We start from the raw sequence: 22,054 nt of genomic DNA, 5'->3' as shown, positions 1-22,054 counted from the left end.
AATTAAAAATAAAAAAAGTGTTTAGTATCCATTTTATAATTTCCCCACAAAGTGCTAAAAAATGCTCAGAGCCTTATATTTGCCACTTTCAAATTTCAAAATTGTGTCACATCTGAGGAAATATATGACAACATGCCAGAAGATTATTGGAACAGAAGAGAAACCTGTGTAAGGAACGTCTTGCTGTTACTGAAAGATAAACCCAGTGTTTGCTGTGCTGGCAAAACAAAACATTTGTCATTAAACAAACATTTAACAAGGGAGCAGGGCCAATGAAACTTGGTTAAACATTAGCATGCAGGTATTTCTTTAGTTTAAACATCTCTTAGAAAGTTAGCATGTGCTGTGCCTACTGGTGCTTTTAGTACTATGGCCATAGTTCTGCCCCATCACCTTCCCAGCAGGTTGGTCACTGCCCTCTTCACTGTAAAGGATAGAATGCTCTTTACCTGTTCATGTACCATCATGGCTATAAGGATCAATTTTACACCAGCAGTTAAGGTGAAAAGTTTCCAGGCAGTAAGAATGTAACATTCATATGGAGACTGATTATATTATATAATACTTGCTCAACAACAGCTATTGCATGAAAGCATGATTTATGTTCTAGTTTATCTCATGACAAGCATTGCCATGTGAAATCATCCTTACATGTTCAATGTTCAAGGCTGGGAGGGTGGATGAAGGACATAGAGTTTTGTGCTTATTATTTGCTCTGGTCCCCAGTGTGGTCCTGATTTTCTTTTAGGGACTGGTGTTGCTGATATCCATCATCAATATGGCAATGCTGTGCATGCAGGTATTGTCTGCATGAATGGATTGGTGTATATGTGGTGGAGCTGAGGAGCTGATACTGGAAGCATTGAATGAGGGACCATGTGTGAATGGTATTCTTGTTGCAGTCTGAATGGGATGTGGCAGACTGAGGAACTTCATGAAAAAGGATACAGAAATAAGTACAGAAAAAATTAACAACAGTAATTGAAGGTGAAGAGCAAAAGAAACGTGAGACACAGAGGCAACAGATAAGAGAGCAACAGGATGAAACGGATAAAAAGATGTAAGAAGGGCAAAATATATAAGATAGAGAGGAAACCATTTTTACCATTGGAATGAACAGAGCTTGGTTGTCAGAAATAGATTGGTAATTTTATTGCTTTTCATTAATCATCAGCAAAAATTTATCACCAATTTTCTTTCACTAATTACGCATACTTTTCATTACCAAAAAACTAAAGAGTCACACAATAAATGCATATTGTTATTAAATGCTAGTATCTGGATTGATTAATTGAAGAGTTAGGAAACAAATTGTAATCTTTAAAAAGTCACATCTTGCAAAATGCACATAACAAATTACACTTTTCTACACATTGAACAAAATTCAATATGTCTCTTCAGAAGTAGATTAGTACAGAATTTTGTTGCATGTCACTATGAAAATTAATAGTTGCTACTAAGGGATTGTGCCTGGCCAATGCATTTTGGCCATCAAAGAATTAGGAACTCATTGCAAAAAACCCCTCCCCACCCTCTTTTAAAGATTTGGGGCCATTGTGCCATAACTCAGGTTTAAGAAACAAAAACATGCCATTGACAAAATTGTTTCAGCATTGCCTTGTGTAGTGATTTATCTGTCACTTCTTGAAATTGCTGCTTCAGGTTAATGTCTGCGTTAACAGCTGTAATGAATAAGATATATTCAGAAAGTCATAATATAATCACATAGGAAACAGCATAAAATTAATATGTTTTAAACAACCTTATTTTCAGACTATTTCCAGTGTTCTTAATATCTGAACTGCTCACCTACCTTTGCCTGTTTCCAGTTGCTATCACCCAGGGAGGTGCAATCCAGTTAGCAAACAATGGCACGGATGGAGTCCAGGGCCTGCAGACTCTAACCATGACCAATGCAGCTGCAACCCAGCCTGGTACCACCATTTTACAGTATGCACAGACTACTGATGGACAACAGATTCTGGTACCCAGCAACCAAGTAGTGGTACAAGGTAAGATAAGGACATTTTTAAATGATTTGCTCAAGGTTAGTGCTTTGTTTGTTTGTTTGTTCTTTTATTTGTGAAATTGTTAAAGTGCTGGTTACTAGAACAGGAGGAGGCTTTTTTTTTCCTGTTCTTCAAGTAATCTGTTGGGGATTATACTTCAGCAGAGCTGAAACAAGCAAGGGCTATAGCCACACATATTTTCTCTCTGACACAAATATGTAAACTTAAGGGAGAACAGAAATGTAGACATTACACACACACACACTGAAATAAATTCAGAAGCTTTCTGTGGCCACTCCTGGTAAAGGGTTTAGAAAGAATTCCAGAAGCGATGCTCTGCATGCTTTTACTACCTTGCTTCTTTTTTTTACACTGTTTTCTGTCTCTTTGAAGTAGACAGTTGAAGGAATGGACAGATAATTCCTACTAGCAATTAATACTGATTTCTTGCACAGTAGGTTTGATACTAGAAATGGGTTTACATGAAACTAGCCCAAGGCCCACACGTTGCCTCCACCTAAACTCTTAGATAATAATCTCTTTAATCTTTTCTTTAAAATTTTATCTCAGATTCTCCCAAAATTATCTTTAGCCTTATTGGTAGCATTCTTTGGGCAAAGAGTTGTTTAAAACATAATTTGACAGGCACAGTGACTAAATTGGATCTTATTAATTCTATTATATAATTCATTTTTATTGAACTATTGGTTATTATTGCAATTAGAAACAGGAAATCCACCCCATGGATTAAAGGAAGTTTGGGATTCTGATCTTGGTGACAAATTGGCAGAAATTACAGAACTGGATGGATTCACCTCAATTTCAATACAAGAACTGCAGATTATAACTGGAAGATTATATATCACTGGCACTTGACTCCAGTTAGATTGGCACATATATACGAAAATAATTCTTCCAAATGTTGGAGAAGTTGTCAAAAAAAAGGCTCATCTTTTCATTTGTGGTGGTCATGAGATAAAGCTGTACCCTTTTGGTGTAAAATTTTGGGGGAGACAAGTACCATCACTAAACAAAGAATTGGATGCTCCCCAGAATTAGGCTTCCTGCATTTATTTACAGGACCTAACATAACAATTGAGATGTGAATTAACAGGGCCTCTTCAACTGCCACATTAGAAAAATAACACAAAGTTAAAATAATGAGACATCAGAGGCAAGAACCACAATTTTATCAAATTTGAATGGATTTTATGGTTTACCACAATAGCAATAGATTATAATATGGTAATAGTTTACATATATGGTAAATGTGTACATGTACAGTACTTGTATATTTACTTCTTAGTAGATTTGTCTGTATTTTTGTATCTTTTTTCTTTGCATCTTGGATTTCTATTAATTTACTTACTTAATAATGCTTGTTAATCATAGTTCAATAAAAACTAATTCTGTTATATGATTCCTGGAAAGTCCAGTAGCTTGTTCGGGTCGAGTTAAACATATTTGTCGAGTAACAAAAGATACATGAATCTGTAACATATGGGCGGGGATAGGTGCAGTGAGAGACGAAAAGAAACCTTCAGAGACAACATGTAGGAAATGTAAAGGCAGGAAAAACACAAGCGGGAATCTTATTAATGGTAGATACGTAGTGGGAAAAGGTAGAAGACACAAGAGCAGTGGTTGTAGGACAGGGTGTTGGAGAGAGGGAAGAGATACATAAGACTGGATGAAAGAAGCCGAAGCAGTAGTATGCAGATGAGAATATCCTTTGGCGGTCAAAGAGGGTCTGGGCAGGAAATACGAAAAGTGAACAGGAAGGTGGAGAGATTGTTTAGGTAGGTCCAAAAGGGAAAGTGAGCAGGGGACAAAGTAGCTGAGAGAGCGGGATAGGGGAAAGAGGTAGAAAAGGATTTTCAATGCAGAGAGAAATGCTTGAGAATTGCATGTTAGTTCTATAAATACAGAACAGCAGAGACTTCATATTTGTGCTGTGAGAGTTGCTGTCAACCATGCCAGTTACAGTAATGGAGGAAGAGAACTGCCACCAGAATGGATAGTATTAACAGATCTTCATATACCGTTTTTTAAGAGTTGTCTTCCCGTACTGCCAAATATAACACTTTGTGATGCTTCTTAGCTGCTTCAGGAGATGTTCAGACCTACCAAATTCGCACAGCACCCACAAGCACCATTGCACCTGGTGTTGTCATGGCATCTTCCCCAGCTCTTCCCACCCAACCAGCAGAAGAAGCAGCACGGAAAAGAGAAGTCCGTCTAATGAAGAACAGGTTTGTATACTATTCAGTAACAGCCAAAAATACTTTTATTTATAAAGCAGAACAACTTTCCTCACTCCCATTCTAAAGAAAGTTTTATTATATAAGATGGAATTAATGATACCAAAGAAATTTAGCTTTATCTGAAAAACAAGTATAACATGTAGCTGGGAAGGATACCTGACATTCCCAGCAGACTGTAGTTAATAGAGCCAGAAAGTGCAGGGACACAGCATTTTTTCCCAACAGAAGAGAATATATGTAGCTCATGGTTGACCTGTGGAGTCCTTGGTGCCTTCTGAGCTTGGTTGTTTGCCTGCAGGCATTTCCTTACCCGGCTAGGTAACATCATCAGTGCAAGTGAGGGTGGGGTCTGCTCCCTGTTTATATACAGTAGCTTCCCCAGCCAGTGTTGGTGGGGGTGTGGTTTTCTCCTTGGTAGTTCCTTGATTGGGGTATTGTTTTCTGCTTATTGAATCAAGCAGGTTGATTGATTGATTGATTGATTGATTGAACCAAGCAGAATCGATTGATTGAATCAAGTAGAAAACAATACCCTAATAAGGAATTACCAAGGAGAAAACCACACCCCCACCAACACTGGCTGGGCAAGCTACTGTATATAAACAGGGAGCAGACCCCACCCTCACTCGCACTGATGATGTTAATGAGATGTCTGCAAGCAAACAACCAAGCTGAGAGCACCAAGGACTCCACAGTATTATTTCCCTTGGGTCATGCCCCAAAATTACCTTGTCAACAGTCAAAACCATATCAATTGCAAATCAACTCTACAATATAAATATCAGCTAGGAATAAATTATTTCAAGCAAGATAGCAGAATGATAAATATTCAGCCAACTTAGATGATATGACAAATCAAATTGATTTATAAAAGAAAATACTTGTTGGCTCCTCATGCAAGTATATCAACCAAACCATATATGACTCTCTTGATGTTTATTTAATGCAAAACTGCATCGTCAGTGGGCAACATACAACTTCTCAGAACTTTTAAGGCCAGTCCTTACACTTTTCTATAACTTTCCTCCATCCCTTGTTTTTGAGTTGTTGTTATCTTTCCCATTGCTGTCATACCCACTACAAAAACTTCAAACAGCTGTTTTCATTCCTGATTTCTCCCTGAATTCCAAAATGTCCACCAGCAGATGTTCTGGGTTCCCACAATCAGAATTTGGAGATCTTTTATGTAGTGGGCCAGACAGACAGCCAATAAAAATAAATTCAATATATGGAAAGAATCAGGTGATTTTAAGAATGGATTTTAAATGTTTGTGTGTAATGTGTATGTGTGCATTAATATGGATAGTACACTTACATGTATACATACTATCTATTGATTGTCTCTATTTCCTTTGATGTACTCACATATGGCTCCTATTCCTTGAAAACTAAATGCAGTCCTCGGTTTGGAAAAAGATGTGCATCAACAGTTTGGTTTATTGTCTGAAGAAGGAACTCAGTTTTTTTTTTTTTGTTTTGGAACATGCCAGATGAAACAAACAAATTGGCCCTTTCTGTGGCATATTCTGAGAGAAACTATCCAGTGTCCTTGGTTTTGTGGCATTCTAAACAAGACGAGTTGGAGCATTTTTAGTTTGTTAGACAAACCCACTTGCTGGAGAAAAACACAGCGTGTCGCAGCAGTTTGCTAGTTGATCATTAAGCCATGAGATGTCTTGTATTATGCAGCTGGCTCAATAAATTATTCAACTACCTCAAAACAGCCCTTAGGCTAAGCAGTAGTGACTTACTAGCAGGAGAGGAAGAAACATCCACCCACATTAATACTACTTAGATCTTAGGTTCCTATCAAAGATAAAAAATATCTGAGATTTAAAAATATTTACCACCAGTACTAAAGAAATAGCTGAACATTAATGAAAACTGTCATGCAGTAATGTTTTATTTCCCCCCTTTCTGACCAAGCAATTTATAATTATTGAAGCATTGCTGAGACAGTAACCTTACGGGCACTTGTTCTAGAGTAACTCTTAGTCAGATTTACTACTGGATAAAAAGAGAATGGGCAACATACCAAAGCCTATTGTAGGAGAAAAAACAATTGATGAAACTTTCCCCTTTGATATAATTCAGACTGCAGTTTTAATCTTATTAGAAGATAAAACCATTGAACATAGTGAGATTTATATCTGAATTAATATGCAAAGGATTGTACTTTTCAGTATTCATTGCAGAATAATGTCTTAATACAAATGAGTTTTAAATGACTAAAACTCTTTTCAACCTTTACCATAATATGGGATTAAAATATGGTGGAACAATATGGCTTGGAAGATCTGGTTACTCTGCTCAAACTGGCTCTTTTAGTAGTCACCTGAATGCACAATTGTTCTGTACAGTGCCCATTTGGAATATTTCAAAGTTCAATTTTTGGCTGAGGCCTTGCCCAACCTATTTATCATACACTTTGTAAGGCACAGCATCCACCATTTTTCCTTAGTTCTGATGAAAAATAGGGGGGAAAGGGAAATGAAGGAAAATAGTTTCCAAGAGAACAGTAAGAAAATAACATATCCAAAAAAAAGGGGGAGAAACATTGTCTTGTCTTCTGAGCCCTTCTGTACTACTCTGAGCACTGATATTTGTCCATACTGTAACTGTATGTCCTATATTACTCAGAATTCCACTGCCATTGGCACTTCTATCTATTCTGATTCCATGGATTTCTAATCAGTATCTGAGCCTCAGTTCTGCATCACAGAATAAAATCAGAAACCCTGTCATGAGTACTGATGGCGAGCTGGAAGGGGCCTCTATCCAGGGGGGAAAACGCATGCGTAGTACTGAGGAATTAAGCAGCCATTCAAAGAGACACAGATCAGACCCGCCTTAACTTTTGGGGTTTATCTGTCTGGGTTTTTCCCACGCTTCTTCAGTTTGTTAGGATTCTGTTTTATGTAGCAGTAATAAACACTAGAGACCTACTCCTCGTCTCAGCGTGATTTCTGACTGTTAGGACAAACCCTTTTTTAACCTAGAGATCAAAAAACCAAAAATGCTTGGTCCTCTAATATTCCCCAAACCATCTTTTCTATTCATAATACTATGATGAGGCACAGCAAAGAAATGCTAGCGAACATTGGTCCTTGCACTCACTGTTTTGGTCTTTTGACTGTTGATACATGATTTACATAGACAGGTTTCCTCCTGAACTTTATTGGCATGAACACCCTAATAGAAACTGTTTTCAAGAAAGCTGATTTCTAGAACAACCACTATAAAGTGAAGGTGGTCATTGACTCTAACAAGGTATACAGGTTTAGCAGTTCTTCAGAAATTGCTTAACCATAGGAAACTTGATCTATCTCAATATATTAAAAGAAATGAAGTGTACCTTTAAAACGACCGGGTTAAGGGCATTTTACTGGAGACACGTATGTTGTCACTAGGAGTCAACACTAACTTGGTGGCACGTAATCAAATTGAATTGAATATCTTCAAAATGGCAATGACTATATGTCTTCAAATAAAAAAAAATCGACATACTGAATACTATCATTGGCAAAGTTCAACCTCAACTTACCTACCCCACATTAAAATTAAATGCCTTCCTGCTTGGAGGCTGGAGATAAACGACTGATTTGTAGTAGCAGTTGGTATCACCATGCAATCAAAGTGCAGTTAAATTCAGGTGGCAGATAGTGCTTCTATATAGACCAAGCAGATCTGTTATCAGTGGAAAGTGCAAATTATTCAATTCTGACAAAGCAAGAGCAGTTTTAAAAGGGTTACATGATCCTTAAGGTGCAATTAATATATGGTTGGCTTTATTCTGGGTAATTTTTACTAGAACTCTGGTGATAGCAGAATTGACAGAAACTTATGACACTGGCCTACAGGAACTGAAATACATCCTCCATGATGCAGTCTTAAGCTACAGAACTGGTCACACTGCATGCTGGCCTTGGATATGAACAGATGAATGTTCTAAATTAAAATTCATTGTCTAAAAATGATGAGACCTATATCCTGTACCAGATGCCATTTGCAAAATATCGTAACTAAATATTTCAGGTGCTACACAACTAGATTCTTTTGCTTAGTCAAGAACACTGCCATTAGGTAAATCTTATGAAGTAAACATCAGCCTTAATCAATTTATTTATTATGATCGTAGAGAGTGCTCTATGAATATATATATAAATCTATCTTAATAGATGATAAACAAACTAAAATTTAAGACAAAGTTAAAATACATTTATAAAATAACCTAACTAACATATGTGAGTGAGGTCCAGGATGTAGTCTATACTTAAATTATAAAATAAACACTAAAATGATAAAAGTATAACAACATCTAAAATTGCAAAGAAGTGATAGGTTCCAAACACTAATGCTTCCTTAAACGCTGCTACAGTTTCAAGATGATTGGTATCCTATAACTTCTCCAATTCTATCTATGACCCTTGTACTTAAGAACTATAATGAATTCAGAATCTCATGAGGGATACATGCACTGTTACTGTACTCAGAGAAATAGGCATGAATCTCTGTCCATTCAGTCGTGTCCGACTCGTGGTCACTTTGTGGATTGATGCTCTCCTTGCCTCTCTATCTCTTACAGCTTCCTTTAGTTCCATCAAAGTCATTCCAGTGTCCCTTCTGATGGTGTCAAGCCAGTGAGTCCTGGGGCAGCCCCTTCTTCTTTTACCGCTGACCAATCCCAGCATAATTGTCTTTTCAAGTGGGTCAACGCGCATAATATGACCGAAGTATGACAGTTTTTGTTTGGTGATCTTGGCTTCCAGGGATATTTTTGGTTTGACTCTAAAAATATCCCTGGAAGCCAAGATCACCAAACAAAAACTGTCATACTTCGGTCATGTTATGCAAGCTGACTCACTCAATGGATAGAGATTCTGAATTCATTATAGTGAATGGCATGAATAGCATACCTTTTTGTGTATGGTTAATATCTAATGGTCACTGTAGAGAATCTTATCCTAAATGTGGAATATGCAAGGTTCCTAAATGTCTGCACAAGCGGGTATTGACTGTAACTGTGACATTTGTAGTAGTCACATTTATAGGCAAATGATTGTTATAGCTCAGGAGCACAAAAGATGTGTTGGGAGCCATATTCAGTCTGCCAACATCACTTTTGCAGCCCCCCTTTAACTCCCACCCCCACCCTTTTTATTGAAGGACAAACTTTATACTCTATAAGCCCTTTGGAATCCCCACCCATTTTTGGAGCAGGGCTTTTGACAATGCCATCAAAAGCTGGGTACAATCCTTGAGGCAACGGAAGTTGCACACTCCTGCTTAGGTAATGTCATATGTTCCAGGAGAAATTAAATTAAAGAACTGACACACTACCAGTGTCAAGAAGACAGGTAATCTCTTATGCAATGGTGTCATACCTGTTGTCCAACAAAAATAGCATTGTGGCAACAACCAATGAAGTAAAGAATCTGAGAGGGGAATAATTAGGTTTTCTCTTCTTAGTTGACTTTTAAATCCAAATCAAATAACAGAGAAAGAGTAATACAGAAGTTATTGATTGGTTCACACCAAGAAGCACCTTAGTCTACCTATGGAACAATAAAGACGGGCATATGGCTATTGCAAATAAACTACAGTTGCCATATATTTGGTGAAAATTTGTGGTTCTGCAACAAGATCAAAGTGGAGGGTTTTAAGCTGATAAGCATCTACTCCTACCATAAAGCAAAAATGTTTGTGATAAGGGACAGTAGAAATATGAAAATAAGGATTCATAAAGTTAATAGACAAATTATTCAGTATTGTTTGCATAAAAAGCAGAAGATAGAAAAAATGACACCACAAGAAATGTGGATATAGAGAGTTAAGAATTCCAGCAATCCACTTTGGTACAATGGTATATTGTGAGTAAACCTTTTTTTGGAAAGCTAAGAAAAAAGGTGTTTCTTCCAGTGGAAATGCTCGTACTTAAGCCATACAAAACTGGAAGTTTGCATCTCATACAGATGAAACTCCAAAAGAATGTGATTTTCCATTCCAGGTACCATTTCTACCTTCCTTATCCACTAGGGATGAATTTGGAAAAGCATCTTGCACTGTATAGGAATGTTCAGTTCTCTTCAGAGTTGAACACTTGAACAATGGCTTAGTATCTGAATTCTTAGGCATTTATAGGAGGGTAGGGAGCATTGATTTCAGCACTGATATAGTAGTTATATCCTGAACAAATTGGAAGATGGGCTCCTGAACTGGCAGTTAACATTTGTTTGATCTTAAGTCTCAACAAGTAGAACTTCAGAGCAACAGATTGTAAAATATTCTTAGTTTTCAATTTTGTACAAAAAATGTGGTGCCTAAAAATGCACAATGACAATATGTTCAAATAAAACATTTGTTGATTTATCATTTTGGACCCATATTGTTGGCAGCCTCTGATATTCCTCAATTGTTGGCCATATTGGAAAAGGTCTTGCTGAGCTCTTAAACCTACAGCTGAGTTATATGAAAATTGAACATTACTAAGAGAAATATTGATAATTGGAATATCCTATTTTACCAAATCAGCAGTCTTGCATTCTAAATATTGTCAGATATGTATCTTACAAGATTAATCCATCTAAACTGAGAGCTATTAAGGAATGGAACAGCCTGCTTCCTGAAGTTGTGGGTGCTCCATCACTGGAGGTTTTCAAGAAAAGACTAGTCATTTGTCCAGAATGGTATGGGGATTCCTGCACTGGGCAGGAGGTTTGACTAGAAGACCTCCAAGGTCCCTTCCAACTGTATGATTTTATTAATAATATTTTTCTTGTTTGGTAAACATCCCAGCAGATATTCAGAAAAGCTTGGGTACCAGATTTTTTTATGTGGGAGATGAAGTTTGAAGAAACTTTTAACACATGATTTGGACTTGCTCTTTGTCCCATTTTGGTTTAATGCTTTCTTTTGCATTAATATGGTATTGAAAAGAGAATTAAGGTTTATGATGTCATTGTAATGTTTATACACCAAAAATTTGAATTAATTGGTTCATGAAGAATTCTAGGTACATCCTGCTTAGAGTGCAGCAAAGAAGATTAATGTGTGGCTGGAAAGAAACTATAACCCCAGAAGTAAAATCTTAAACTGAAGAAACATGTTCATTTTGGTCTTTGAATTGGCCCTTTTATAGATGTAATAAGAAGATCAGTATGACTTTATGTGGTCACCATTCAATCTGTTGTTGTTCAACAAGTGAGCCACTTTGTAATGCAATCATATTTTACACAAACATATATTTTGTTTTATTTCAGGATTAGCTTTTTTTATAATTTTTCTTTGTTTTTCTTTTGCTTGTGCTTTGGCAAATAAAATAATAAAAATGTTATCAAAAAAATGAACCATCCTTATATACTTCATTGTTAAAATGGTTATCTTCAGAAGTTAAGATTAGGTTTTGATCCACAACCATAGTATCCGAAGAGGAAGCCAAAGAATTATCTGAATTGGAAACCTTCACATCAGAAAGCCAGTCGTCTTTAAGGTACAGTGCATTCAGAAAGTATTCAGACCCCCTTCGCTTTTTTCAATTTTGTTATGTTGCAGCCTGATACTACAATCGTTCAAATTCATTTTTTTTCTCATTAATTAACTCAGTACCCCATAATGACAAAGTGAAAACAGAATTTTAGAAATGTCTGTAAATTTATTAAAAAGGAAAGACTGAAATATCACATGTACGTAAGTATTCAGACCCTTTACTCAGTACTTTGTTGAAGCACCTTAGGCAGCAATTACAGCCTCGAGTCTTTTTTGGTATGATGCGACAAGCTTTGCACACCTGGATTGGGGGATTTTCTGCCGTTCTTTGCAAATCCTCTCAAGCTCAATCAGGTTGGATGGGGACCGTCGGTGGACAGCCATTTTCAGGTCTCTCCAGAGATGTTCAATAGGGTTCAAGTCAGGGCTCTGGCTGGGCCACTCTAGGACATTCACAGAATTGTCCCTAAGCCATTCCTGTGTTGTCTTGGTTGTGTGCTTAGGATTGTTGTCATGTTAGAAGGTGAACCTTCAGCCCGGTCTGAGGTCCTGAGCACTGTGGAACAGGTTTTCATTGAGGATATCTCTGTACTTCGCTCCATTCAGCTTTCCCTCAACCCTGAGCAGTCTCCCAGTCCCTGCTGCTGAAAAACACCCCCACAGCATGCTGCCACCACCATGCTTCACTGTTGGGATGGTATTGGGCAGGTAATGAGCAGTACCTGGAGTCCTCCAGACATGACATTTAGAATTGAGGCCAAACAGTTTGATCTTGGTTTCATCAGACCAGAGAATCTTGTTCCTCACAGTCTGAGAGTCCTTCAGGTGCTTTTTTGCAAACTCCAAGCGGGCTTTCACGTGTTTTGCACTGAGGAGAGGCTTCCGTCTAGCCACTCTGCCATGAAGCCCAGGTCAGTGGAGGGCTGCAGTGATGGCTGTCCTTCTGGAACTTTGTCCCATCCACACAGGATCTCAAGCTCAGAGTGACCATTGGGTTCTTGGTCACATCTCTTACTAAGGCTCTTCTCCCCGGATTGCTCAGTTTGGCTGGGCAACCAGCTCTTGGAAGAGTCCTGGTTGTGCCAAACTTCTTCCTCTTGAGAATTATGGAGGCCACTGTGCTCTTGGGAACCTTCAGTACAGCAGAAATTTTTTTGTAGCCTTCCCCAGATCTGTGCCTTGCAATAATCCTGTCTCTGAGCTCTGCAGGCAGTTCCTCTGACCTCATGGCTTTTGCTCTGATACAGTATGCATTGTCAGCTGGGAGGCCTTCTATACAGAGGTGTGTGCCTTTCCAAATCATGTCCAATCAATTTAATTTACCACAGGTGGACTCCAATCAAGGTCTAGCAACAGCTCAGCAACTATCAAGAGAAATGGGAGGCACCTGAGCTAAATTTCAAGTGTTGCAAAGGGTCTGAATACTTATGTATATGTGATATTTCAGTTTTTCCTTTTTAATAAATTTACAGACATTTCTAAGATCATTTTCACTTTGTCATTATGGGGTACTGAGTGTAGATTAATGAGAAAAAAATGAATTTGAACGATTGTATCAGGCTGCAACGTAACAATTGAAAAAAGTGAAGGGGGTCTGAATACTTTCCAAATGCACTGTAATTTAGGAAATTTATATTCTTTTGTCTGAGATACAGATGAAGAGAAGAGGAAATTGCAGGGGGTTGCATTATGGTTGCATGTACTAGATTAGGTGATAATGTCTGAGATGCATATAAGGATGCAGGTTGAGGCAATTCCAAATGGCTAGAGACAGAAGCAATATCTATGAGTTAATTCAACTATCCAGGGATAGAAAGATTGTAGCCAGGGGGCATTGGTGGAACAGAATTGGGTTTTTCCCCCTCTTATTGTGGTACATCACATAATATTTATTTATTTATTGAATTTTATCACCACCCATCTCCCCCCCCCCCCCACAAAGGAGGGACTCTGGGCAGTTTATAGCCAGGGAAATGCAGTTTCAGAAAACAACATGAATAAAATTGTTTCAAACAAATTTTCACAGTAATCTGGAAAGACTGCTGTGGTGCACTGATAAGAAAATCAATGAAAATCAAGAGGATTTCAGTGCCCTTGGCTCATGAAGGAAGGACAGGAGGAACTTGCAGACAAATCTCTCAAGCAAAATGAATTAGTTTTAAAAAGTAACTCAGAATGGGAGATGTATGAAAATGATCTATCATGGAATTCTTTCAAGAATTTACTGTTCTCATACTTTGTTTTTATTATTCTAATTTTTTTCTAAATACTGCTGGCACTGAGGGTCCTGTACTTTCTCTGAAATTGGCATCAAGAACTTTAGCAGAGGCATCTGAATAGTAACTTATATAGAAGTTATCAATTCAGCCTTGTCAGGAACTACTGTTAGAATCTGTTCCATTCCCACTGTCACTCCAATTGAAGGAACAGAATACAAAGACATTTTCCTTCCATGAATTTTCAATGCCAGGAGAGTTGTTATATTTAGCTTTGGGCTCCAAAATTGACTGCTTGAAACCAAGTTAGTGCAGCAGTAAGAAGGGGGCTAGAAACAGATCTTATTCCACTTTTGGCATTGAAAGGGCTCTAGAGAATGAGTACAGGTGAATTCTCCAAGAAAAATAAAAATGGAGTATTTTAAAGACTGAATAACAGGAAGAAAATAAAATATAATTGAGATGCTAACTCCAGAAGACAATCCAAATTATACCAATTGTGGTTGAAGAACAATTGAAGAGAAATGGCTAGTGGTTCAGCATGAGTGGGTACACATATGGAGAATGAGTGAGGCCCCTGCCGAAAACCATAGTGCTACAATGTTCCAAACGGCAGTGCGTAGACATGGGACCCATATGCGCAGAACAGAGGCCACATTGACAAATTCAGTGCTTGAATTCTTATCAATCTGACAACCAACTCTTTACATCAGCACTAAGGGCTGTCTGGCTTGGACTTTTTTTTAATTCCAAATCAACTTTACCAATAATTCAGGCAGGCTTTTGGGTGACTGGGAGGAAGGGGAGGTGTTTGACACATATATTGATCTCTTAGGCAAAACAGTCAAATTCCCAAGAGGGGAGAGGATAGTCCTGTGAAACATGTTCATGCCATCTAGACATAGTCCATTTGTAATCTGGACAAGTGGTAGTTGACAGCCTCTGTGAAATGGTTTCATAGGACGGAGAGATTGATCCTGTCTGAAGAAGCACCCAATAAATAATAAATTAAGGCTAAATGCATAATAAAAATTAAGGCTTGATGACCACCTTGTATTGAGGAGAGTGGCTTTCTTGCTGAGAGCGAACTGTGGGAGGAGAACAAATATCAGGGAGTCATCAGTCACTGCCCTGAAATTGTGAAAGATGAAAGGTCCCCTGTGCAAGCACTGAGTCACACTTGACCCTTTGGGGGGACGCTGCTTTCGTGACGTATTCTTGGCAGACTATAGCGAGGTGGTTTGCCATTGCCTTCCCCAGCCATCGCCTTCCCCAGCAAGCAAGCTGGGTAGTCGTTTTACCCACCTGGGAAGGATGGAAGGCTGAGTCAACCTGAGCCAGCTACCCGAGACTCCAGCTTCTGCTGGGATCGAACTCAGGTGGTGGGGAGAGTTTTGGTTGCAATACTGCTGCCTACCACTCTGTGCCACACATGGCTGTGCCCTGAAATTACCCCTCATTAAATTGTGCGAGGGCAGCAACTGTGCCTGACCTTACTACTGAGGTGCATTAAACCTGGGTTGTGGGAGCAGCGCAGCTTATGCTGATAGACTCTCAGCTCAAGGACAGGAAGAATGCACATGAATGGGGCCATGAGGAACAATATGTAGAGACAAAACCTTATAAGTAATTGTACTGAGCTTTGCAGAGGATATGGTTGCTTTAATGCTTTGAGAAATAGATTTACTGCATGCTAATGAGACTTGGTAATAGTAGGTGCTGTTTGTTACACTTGTTCTCCTGTTGACCCCTGATGGTTTCTAAGCTTCTGGCCTTTCAATGTGTTTATTTTTTCATTTAACTTACTGCTTCTCTGTATGGGAGGGAGAACTGTGTTTGCTCTAGCCCTAAAATTATTAATAATATTGGACTTTAAAACCAGCAATGAATGTTGAAAATTGTCCTGACTCTGAATATTATTCTGTTTTGCCTACAGGGAAGCAGCACGTGAGTGCCGCAGGAAGAAAAAAGAATATGTCAAATGTCTAGAAAACAGAGTAGCTGTGCTTGAAAACCAAAACAAGACATTGATTGAAGAACTAAAAGCACTTAAGGACCTTTATTGTCACAAATCGGATTAATTTTAGTTCCCCATTTTTGGTTTGTTAATGGGGAGAAAAGACTGGTTTGGTGACCGCCAAACAAACAAAATGAACTTTTTATTTTCTAAGCATTTCTTTTTTTCTTTTTTCTACATACACAACTGTCTGAAAACAACTATGGAATATGATTCATCTGTGCTTGGCATTAAACTGTGAATGTTGAACACCTGCCTTCACTTCTTCCCCTCCTGAAATCGATTTCATCACAGTACACCCTGATTCTGAAGAAAAAGAACAAACGTCCTCTTCAAGAAATAATAATCTTCATTTGTGAAGTTAACTGGAGATGGGGGTTTCTTACAATAATATCAAGAGTCAGCGTAAGCTCATCTGAATGCCTTAGCGAGAGTCACCCAGGACTTTTGCCCTGAAGTACTCAATGGGCCACGTATATAACCAAGGTATGATGCGTTGAGGCGGCTGTGGTTGCCAAATTATTGCATAATTTCAAATATATGTTAGCAATTGTAGAGTTTCAGCTATATGGTGGGATGATGCCAAAGGAGATGTATTTCAGGTATACAGCCATAGAGGAATAGGAGTGAACTGAAGAAATTAAGGAGGAGTCAGGTTGGACAGTTATGAACACAATCCATTTTTTTGTACAACAAAAACAGTTTCACTTATTTTCTGTAACGTAGTAAGTTTCATGTAGTCCGACTTCTGAATTCAAATGAAAACGATCACCTTTCGTACTTGGTTGGGATATGAAGTGGCAGGAAGCAGTAGTGTAGTATATGTTTAAGATGGGAACAAAGTAGTACATTCACTACTTTTTCATTCTGCTGTATCCAAAAGCAAAATTATCCAAGGTAACAATTAGAAGTATAGTTAGCATTATACCCACTTTGGTTAAAGAAAAAAAAACTTACAACTGCCCTAATTATATTATGCAAGTAATAATTCTGAAACTTTACCTCTTTCAAGATTTTTAACATTTCTGTTTTGCTTAAAATCTCCTTTGATATAATAACCTTTAAAAGGAGTAAATTCATTCTCTGTTGCATCATCTGCATCTGTAGTGTGGATATGATAAAGAATTTTTTTTGCTAAAATTCTATTGTATATTCAGATGCTGTTACATTGATCCAGTGGACACATTTATCGAACACATTTAATGTTGTCTACAATGTGTTTAAGCCGACTGATGCGAATAGGACTCCATGTAACTTAAGGTTTTAATTATATACACATAAAATTGCCATATGCAAAGATTTTAATCACATTTTGCAGGAGCAAATGTAAGAATTTGCAGCCATGAGCACAGCAAATCTTTTGAAATCATTAGAGTTTATTCAGTCAAAAAGTATATCCTGGAGTTGAGGTTGGCATTAGAGTTAGAATGGGATCTCATGGAGAAAAATGTCTAATCCCAATCATTATTTCAATGTACATTTATACAAGCTATTAAAATGAACTTACTTAGGCGGTAGCTGTTCTGAAAGATGAAATACCAGGGTATATTGGGGAGAGTTTATCAGGTACATTTAACATTGTGACAATATTTAGGGACTAAATCATTTTTAAAAGCATTTTTTCCATGAAAATAAAAAATAATATTTTTTATAGAGGGACAAATAAACTTAAAAATGAACTTTGTTTATGTGGTAAGTTGAAACCAATTCTAGATTTAGAAAAGATAAATTTTCCACTCTCCTTTTAATTTGTTAGGCAAACGTGCACATCCTCCTACTGGCATAGAAATAGACACCTGAGTATTTGTGTAATATATTTATATATGGATTGTGATCTTTCATAAATTGGATGAGATGGAATAGAAGCATATAATAATTAAGTGCTGCTATTCTGAAAACTTCATTCTCCCTTATCTAAAAAACAATGATTCTAGCAAAGATTTGGGAGTATATGTTATAGAGAGCTGAAATCTACAATTTATAGCTACATTGTGAAGTTTGTCCCCCTGTCCCTGAAAATATGGTAGAATCATGAACTCAGTGATTTTGCAGAAGTCATTCTTGTAACACTGCTGTCATGGTATGTGGTATTTTTTTGTTTGGATAATTTTGAAAAATCGTCTTGTGAAGCTGGCTGTTTTGAGGTCACATAAATGGGTTAACTTGTATAAAAATTATGCAATAATCTAAGATTTGTTTTAAAGAGTTAAGTATTGGAAAAGCGACCACCATAACTCTCCCCACTATTTTGACATCATTGGTAATTATTGAGTTTGATTGTATTTCAGCAGACAAGCCACCAGCGGGATGGGTTATTTGGGGGCTAGATAATAGCCTTTACAGCTTTTAAGTGTTCTGTGAAAGAGGCTAAGCCTAGATCACTTGTAGTATCACAGGATCTATTGTACTGGTTCTATAGTAAATATAGAATTTACATTCTGAGATTTTTCACCAGCAATAAGACAACATTTCAGCCCATTTTATTTATCCTGTACAAAGTTACTTAGGCATCTGGCATTCCATATGTAATTTGAATTATGTTTTAATTATCCCAAGTATAGAGCAGGTTGGTTCCAAAATGTGCTTTGCAAGTAACAGCCAAAACAAACAGAAGATAGTGCTGAAAAACCAACCGTCAGTTTGTATATTGCTAATTTATTGAGTTAATAAATTTATTGAATAGTTACTCTCTATTGTACACTTGGCCCCTTTGCTGCATAACAGAAATTTTGTTGAGTTTGTTGACAGGTTTAACTAAAACAACTGGCATAGAAAGGGCTAGCTCCATTATAGTCATCGTACATAAGAATTGATTTGAAGTACAGTTTCTATATTTTACAAAAGAAAAAGCATTATTCAGGCAGTACAAATATTGCCTGAGGTGCTCTTCTAAAAGATATTCTTGGAAAGGTTTATGTATGTACATATATAAAATATATATACACAGTATATAATCTATAGCTCTGAGAGCTTTTAAGTCAGGAATGCTGAATATTATAGTATATTGAGGTCAGGAAAAAAAATAGTCTGTATGTGTGCAGAGACATGCTTATTGTTTCTTCTCTCTTTGACCCCCCACCCCAAATATTTTGAGCTCTATTATTCTGGCGCTTATTGATACATTGTACTGTTGTTTGCTTACCCATTTTCAGTTACTTTATTTCACTGCAGTTTCTGTTTGTTACAATGGTGAACTATGAAGTGATCACAACTGTCTAAAGCTCCTCTTGTTCCCAAGTTCTTCACTTTGTGCTTTGTCTGTTGGGCAGCTATTCGTTTTAGGCAAGAACAATTGGAAAACATTTGGGTGATATGGAGGGAACAAAAGAGAAAAGGGGTTTCTCAGTACTTTATTTGTGTAATTTTACTCTACACTTGAGCAACTGAAAAAAGCATTGTAACTTGAATTTGAAAGCACACTTCTGCTCAGATAAGTTTGGTCACTGTACAGTACGTCTGTTCGGGAATCTACAGTGTTCTGTAAAACTAAACAAGAGTAAAATTACGTAATGACTGCTATATAATATAAAGACAGCTTTCAGCATAATTGTAACTAAGAACTAAAATACATGATCAGCAAATACATATGTTTATTGTGGACATGTACCATTTGAAATGCTTCTGGGATGGATGTTTGCTCACATACATTAAAATTAGCACGTTAAATGAGAAAGACGCTTTCTACTTCTGACATCTTAGTTTTAATGTGTGGGGATATTGTCTGCAGATGTTCAGTTTTCCACTTGTAGCCTGAAGAGGAATGGCTCAGCAGCAGATACATCTCAGTGTATTAATGTGACTTTAATGTGCTCCTGCTTATGGCGGTCTTAATATCTGTATGCTTGGATCTCATTACTCAGTGGACTCCCACAATAATCCTAAAGAGACAGTTGTTTTTCAGAGGCATCTGCACAAGGCAATACCAAAGATTTTGATCTCAAGTTAGGGAGATTCCAATAAGAGAGGCTAATATTTAATTGTAAAAATATTTGAAAGAGAAAGGAATCCTGTATTTTACCTAGGGAATGAGCAATATAACTAGATTTTTTTTTAAGCACAATATTTCCCAGTGCCAACTGAGTGGAGATTGTATTAGTTATCTGTAGTGTTTCTAACATAAATCAGATTTCTTATGTTGTATAAATCCATGTTTGCAGATGTTACGCTTATCAATACATGTACAAGACACTGAGCACCCAAAGAGTTCTGAACACTTTGAGAAAGCACAGCCAGCTTTGGACTGTTAAATAAATAAATGGTGCTGAAACTTTAGCAGTCTACAGTTTTGTAATAACAAGTTTCATTTTGAACGTAGTATGAACATGGTCAATAATTAGAATTGAATTCTAAATATTGCAGCCTCAAGTATAATTTTTAAAAAATGTAACTGAAGCCCAAAACAAGCAGGCACACATCTAAGTACAAGTACATTTTGGTATTGCAGGTACAGGTTCCTATTGGCCATTTCAAGCCTTTTAAAAATTTGTCTCCACAGTTAGGAATTCTTGGGGTTCGTTCAGGATTATTATGAATAATTATACCTTGTTTACCTCTGCAAGAACGTCATACATCTTTTTGCACCCACTTGCCCACTTTCTCAGGGTTACTGTATATTTTAACATTGCTACTTTGTAGCGATGTTATATATCATTTATTTCTGCAACTATAGAGTATGTGTCAGGAATGTCAACAGGTTATCTCAGCACAATGTTTCAGAGTACATGGCTGAAAAAACAAATCTCAAGGCCTTTTGGAATTGCAGTGCATTCTCAGTGGGAGCATCTTAATTTTGCATATGCACAGAACACAACTGAGCTGTGTTTACATGTGTTTTTTTTTTTAACCCCACAGTGAGCCCAGGGCATTTCAACACTCTTATGTATCTGTGGAGTCTCTCATTTGAATGCTATCTCTTAATTGACCTGTTGATCATGTAGCAAATCAAACATTGGTGCATGCCTGTTTCCAAACAAGTATTTGCTGTACCTTGGGAAAGTATTGTATCACCTTATTACCTGAGCCTCAGACTTATCCAGATAATGTTACTGACATTCTGAAAAACAGGATTCAAGAATAAAACAAGTTGGTTGTAGTCAAAAAATTCGTAACAAAAACTAAGAGTTTCAAAATGCTTTCTGTAAGTTGTACTTCATCCAGGTGCCACTCCATTTTTGGGTCATGGGGTTGGTTATTTGTGAAACAATAAATGAAATGTTAGACCTTTAATTCCATTTAAGAGTTTACTATTCACATATGTTTCATGTTCTGGTTTGAGGAGCAGTAAGGAATGGGGAAGAAAGTTGTGCAACTTCTGATCAATTTATTCTTCTTGTGTTTGGATCTCAACTTCACATGAATGTGAACTTCCTTTAGAATATTGTGGGAGCAGGGACAGCTGTGCTAGTTTTATTTAATAAAATTTATCCTCCCTGTAACTGATTCTTTATCCAAAACAATCAGCACAAAAACAGGGTACCAAACTTTTAAAATGTTTTTATTACAAATTAAATTACTAGGCAGAGAAATATGAACTAGGATTAAGTTAAATTGAGAATTCCTTATTATTTTGAAATATCCCAGTTTTAATTTTGTAATTTATCCAGTTGTATTTCATTTTTTTTTGATGTACTGAGTTATACTGAATTTTATTAACATTATGTACATACTAACGGCTTTGTGTTTCAGATGCTAGTAATTGCTTTGTATATTAAAGTGATCTTTGTGAATTTGTGAAATACTGTCATAAAAGTGCTTTTTTCTTACTGTAAAGTTTGTGGTATAAACTGTCATAAAACCCTTTTTACACATCTATGTGCAGATACATAAATATGCTTTTAAAATCTTTTTGAAGTCTCTTTTTTCTGATGGGATAAAGTATTTAAAGGGTTTCACTTCCCCTGTGTTTGTCAGTTAGTCAGCTGAGAGTAAAATATAAAAAGATTAAGTTGTGTAGTTCTTCAAGCAGGAGTGCAAAAAATGTTGTTGGCGCAGTCTATCTGCAAAGCTCCAAATTCTTTGCCCTAAGTTGACACCTGCTGTTTCACAGCTGCATCTTTTCACTCC

General features: G+C 37.1%; 1 protein-coding gene across 2 annotated transcripts in view; it reads left to right on the top strand.

Moving 5' to 3' along the window:
- The window catches only part of CREB1 (cAMP responsive element binding protein 1), a 46,692-nt gene extending 24,857 nt beyond the window's left edge, over nucleotides 1-21,835 (top strand). The window contains exons 6-9 of one of the 2 annotated variants that reach the window (XM_063317939.1): nucleotides 749-799; nucleotides 1,830-2,012; nucleotides 4,111-4,261; nucleotides 15,911-21,835. In XM_063317939.1, coding sequence (XP_063174009.1) covers nucleotides 749-799; nucleotides 1,830-2,012; nucleotides 4,111-4,261; nucleotides 15,911-16,055 — 530 coding nt within the window. In that variant the 3' untranslated portion in view covers nucleotides 16,056-21,835. The remainder of the gene's footprint in view (nucleotides 1-748; nucleotides 800-1,829; nucleotides 2,013-4,110; nucleotides 4,262-15,910) is intronic. The other variant, XM_063317940.1, reaches the window with a different exon arrangement.
- Nucleotides 21,836-22,054: the final 219 nt, after the last annotated feature.

This window comes from Candoia aspera, chromosome 1 (genome assembly GCF_035149785.1).
Source record: "Candoia aspera isolate rCanAsp1 chromosome 1, rCanAsp1.hap2, whole genome shotgun sequence".
NCBI classification, from domain to species: domain Eukaryota; kingdom Metazoa; phylum Chordata; class Lepidosauria; order Squamata; family Boidae; genus Candoia; species Candoia aspera.
The sequence above is the reverse complement of the archived record's forward strand: the minus strand, read 5'-3'. Positions and strand labels throughout refer to the sequence as shown.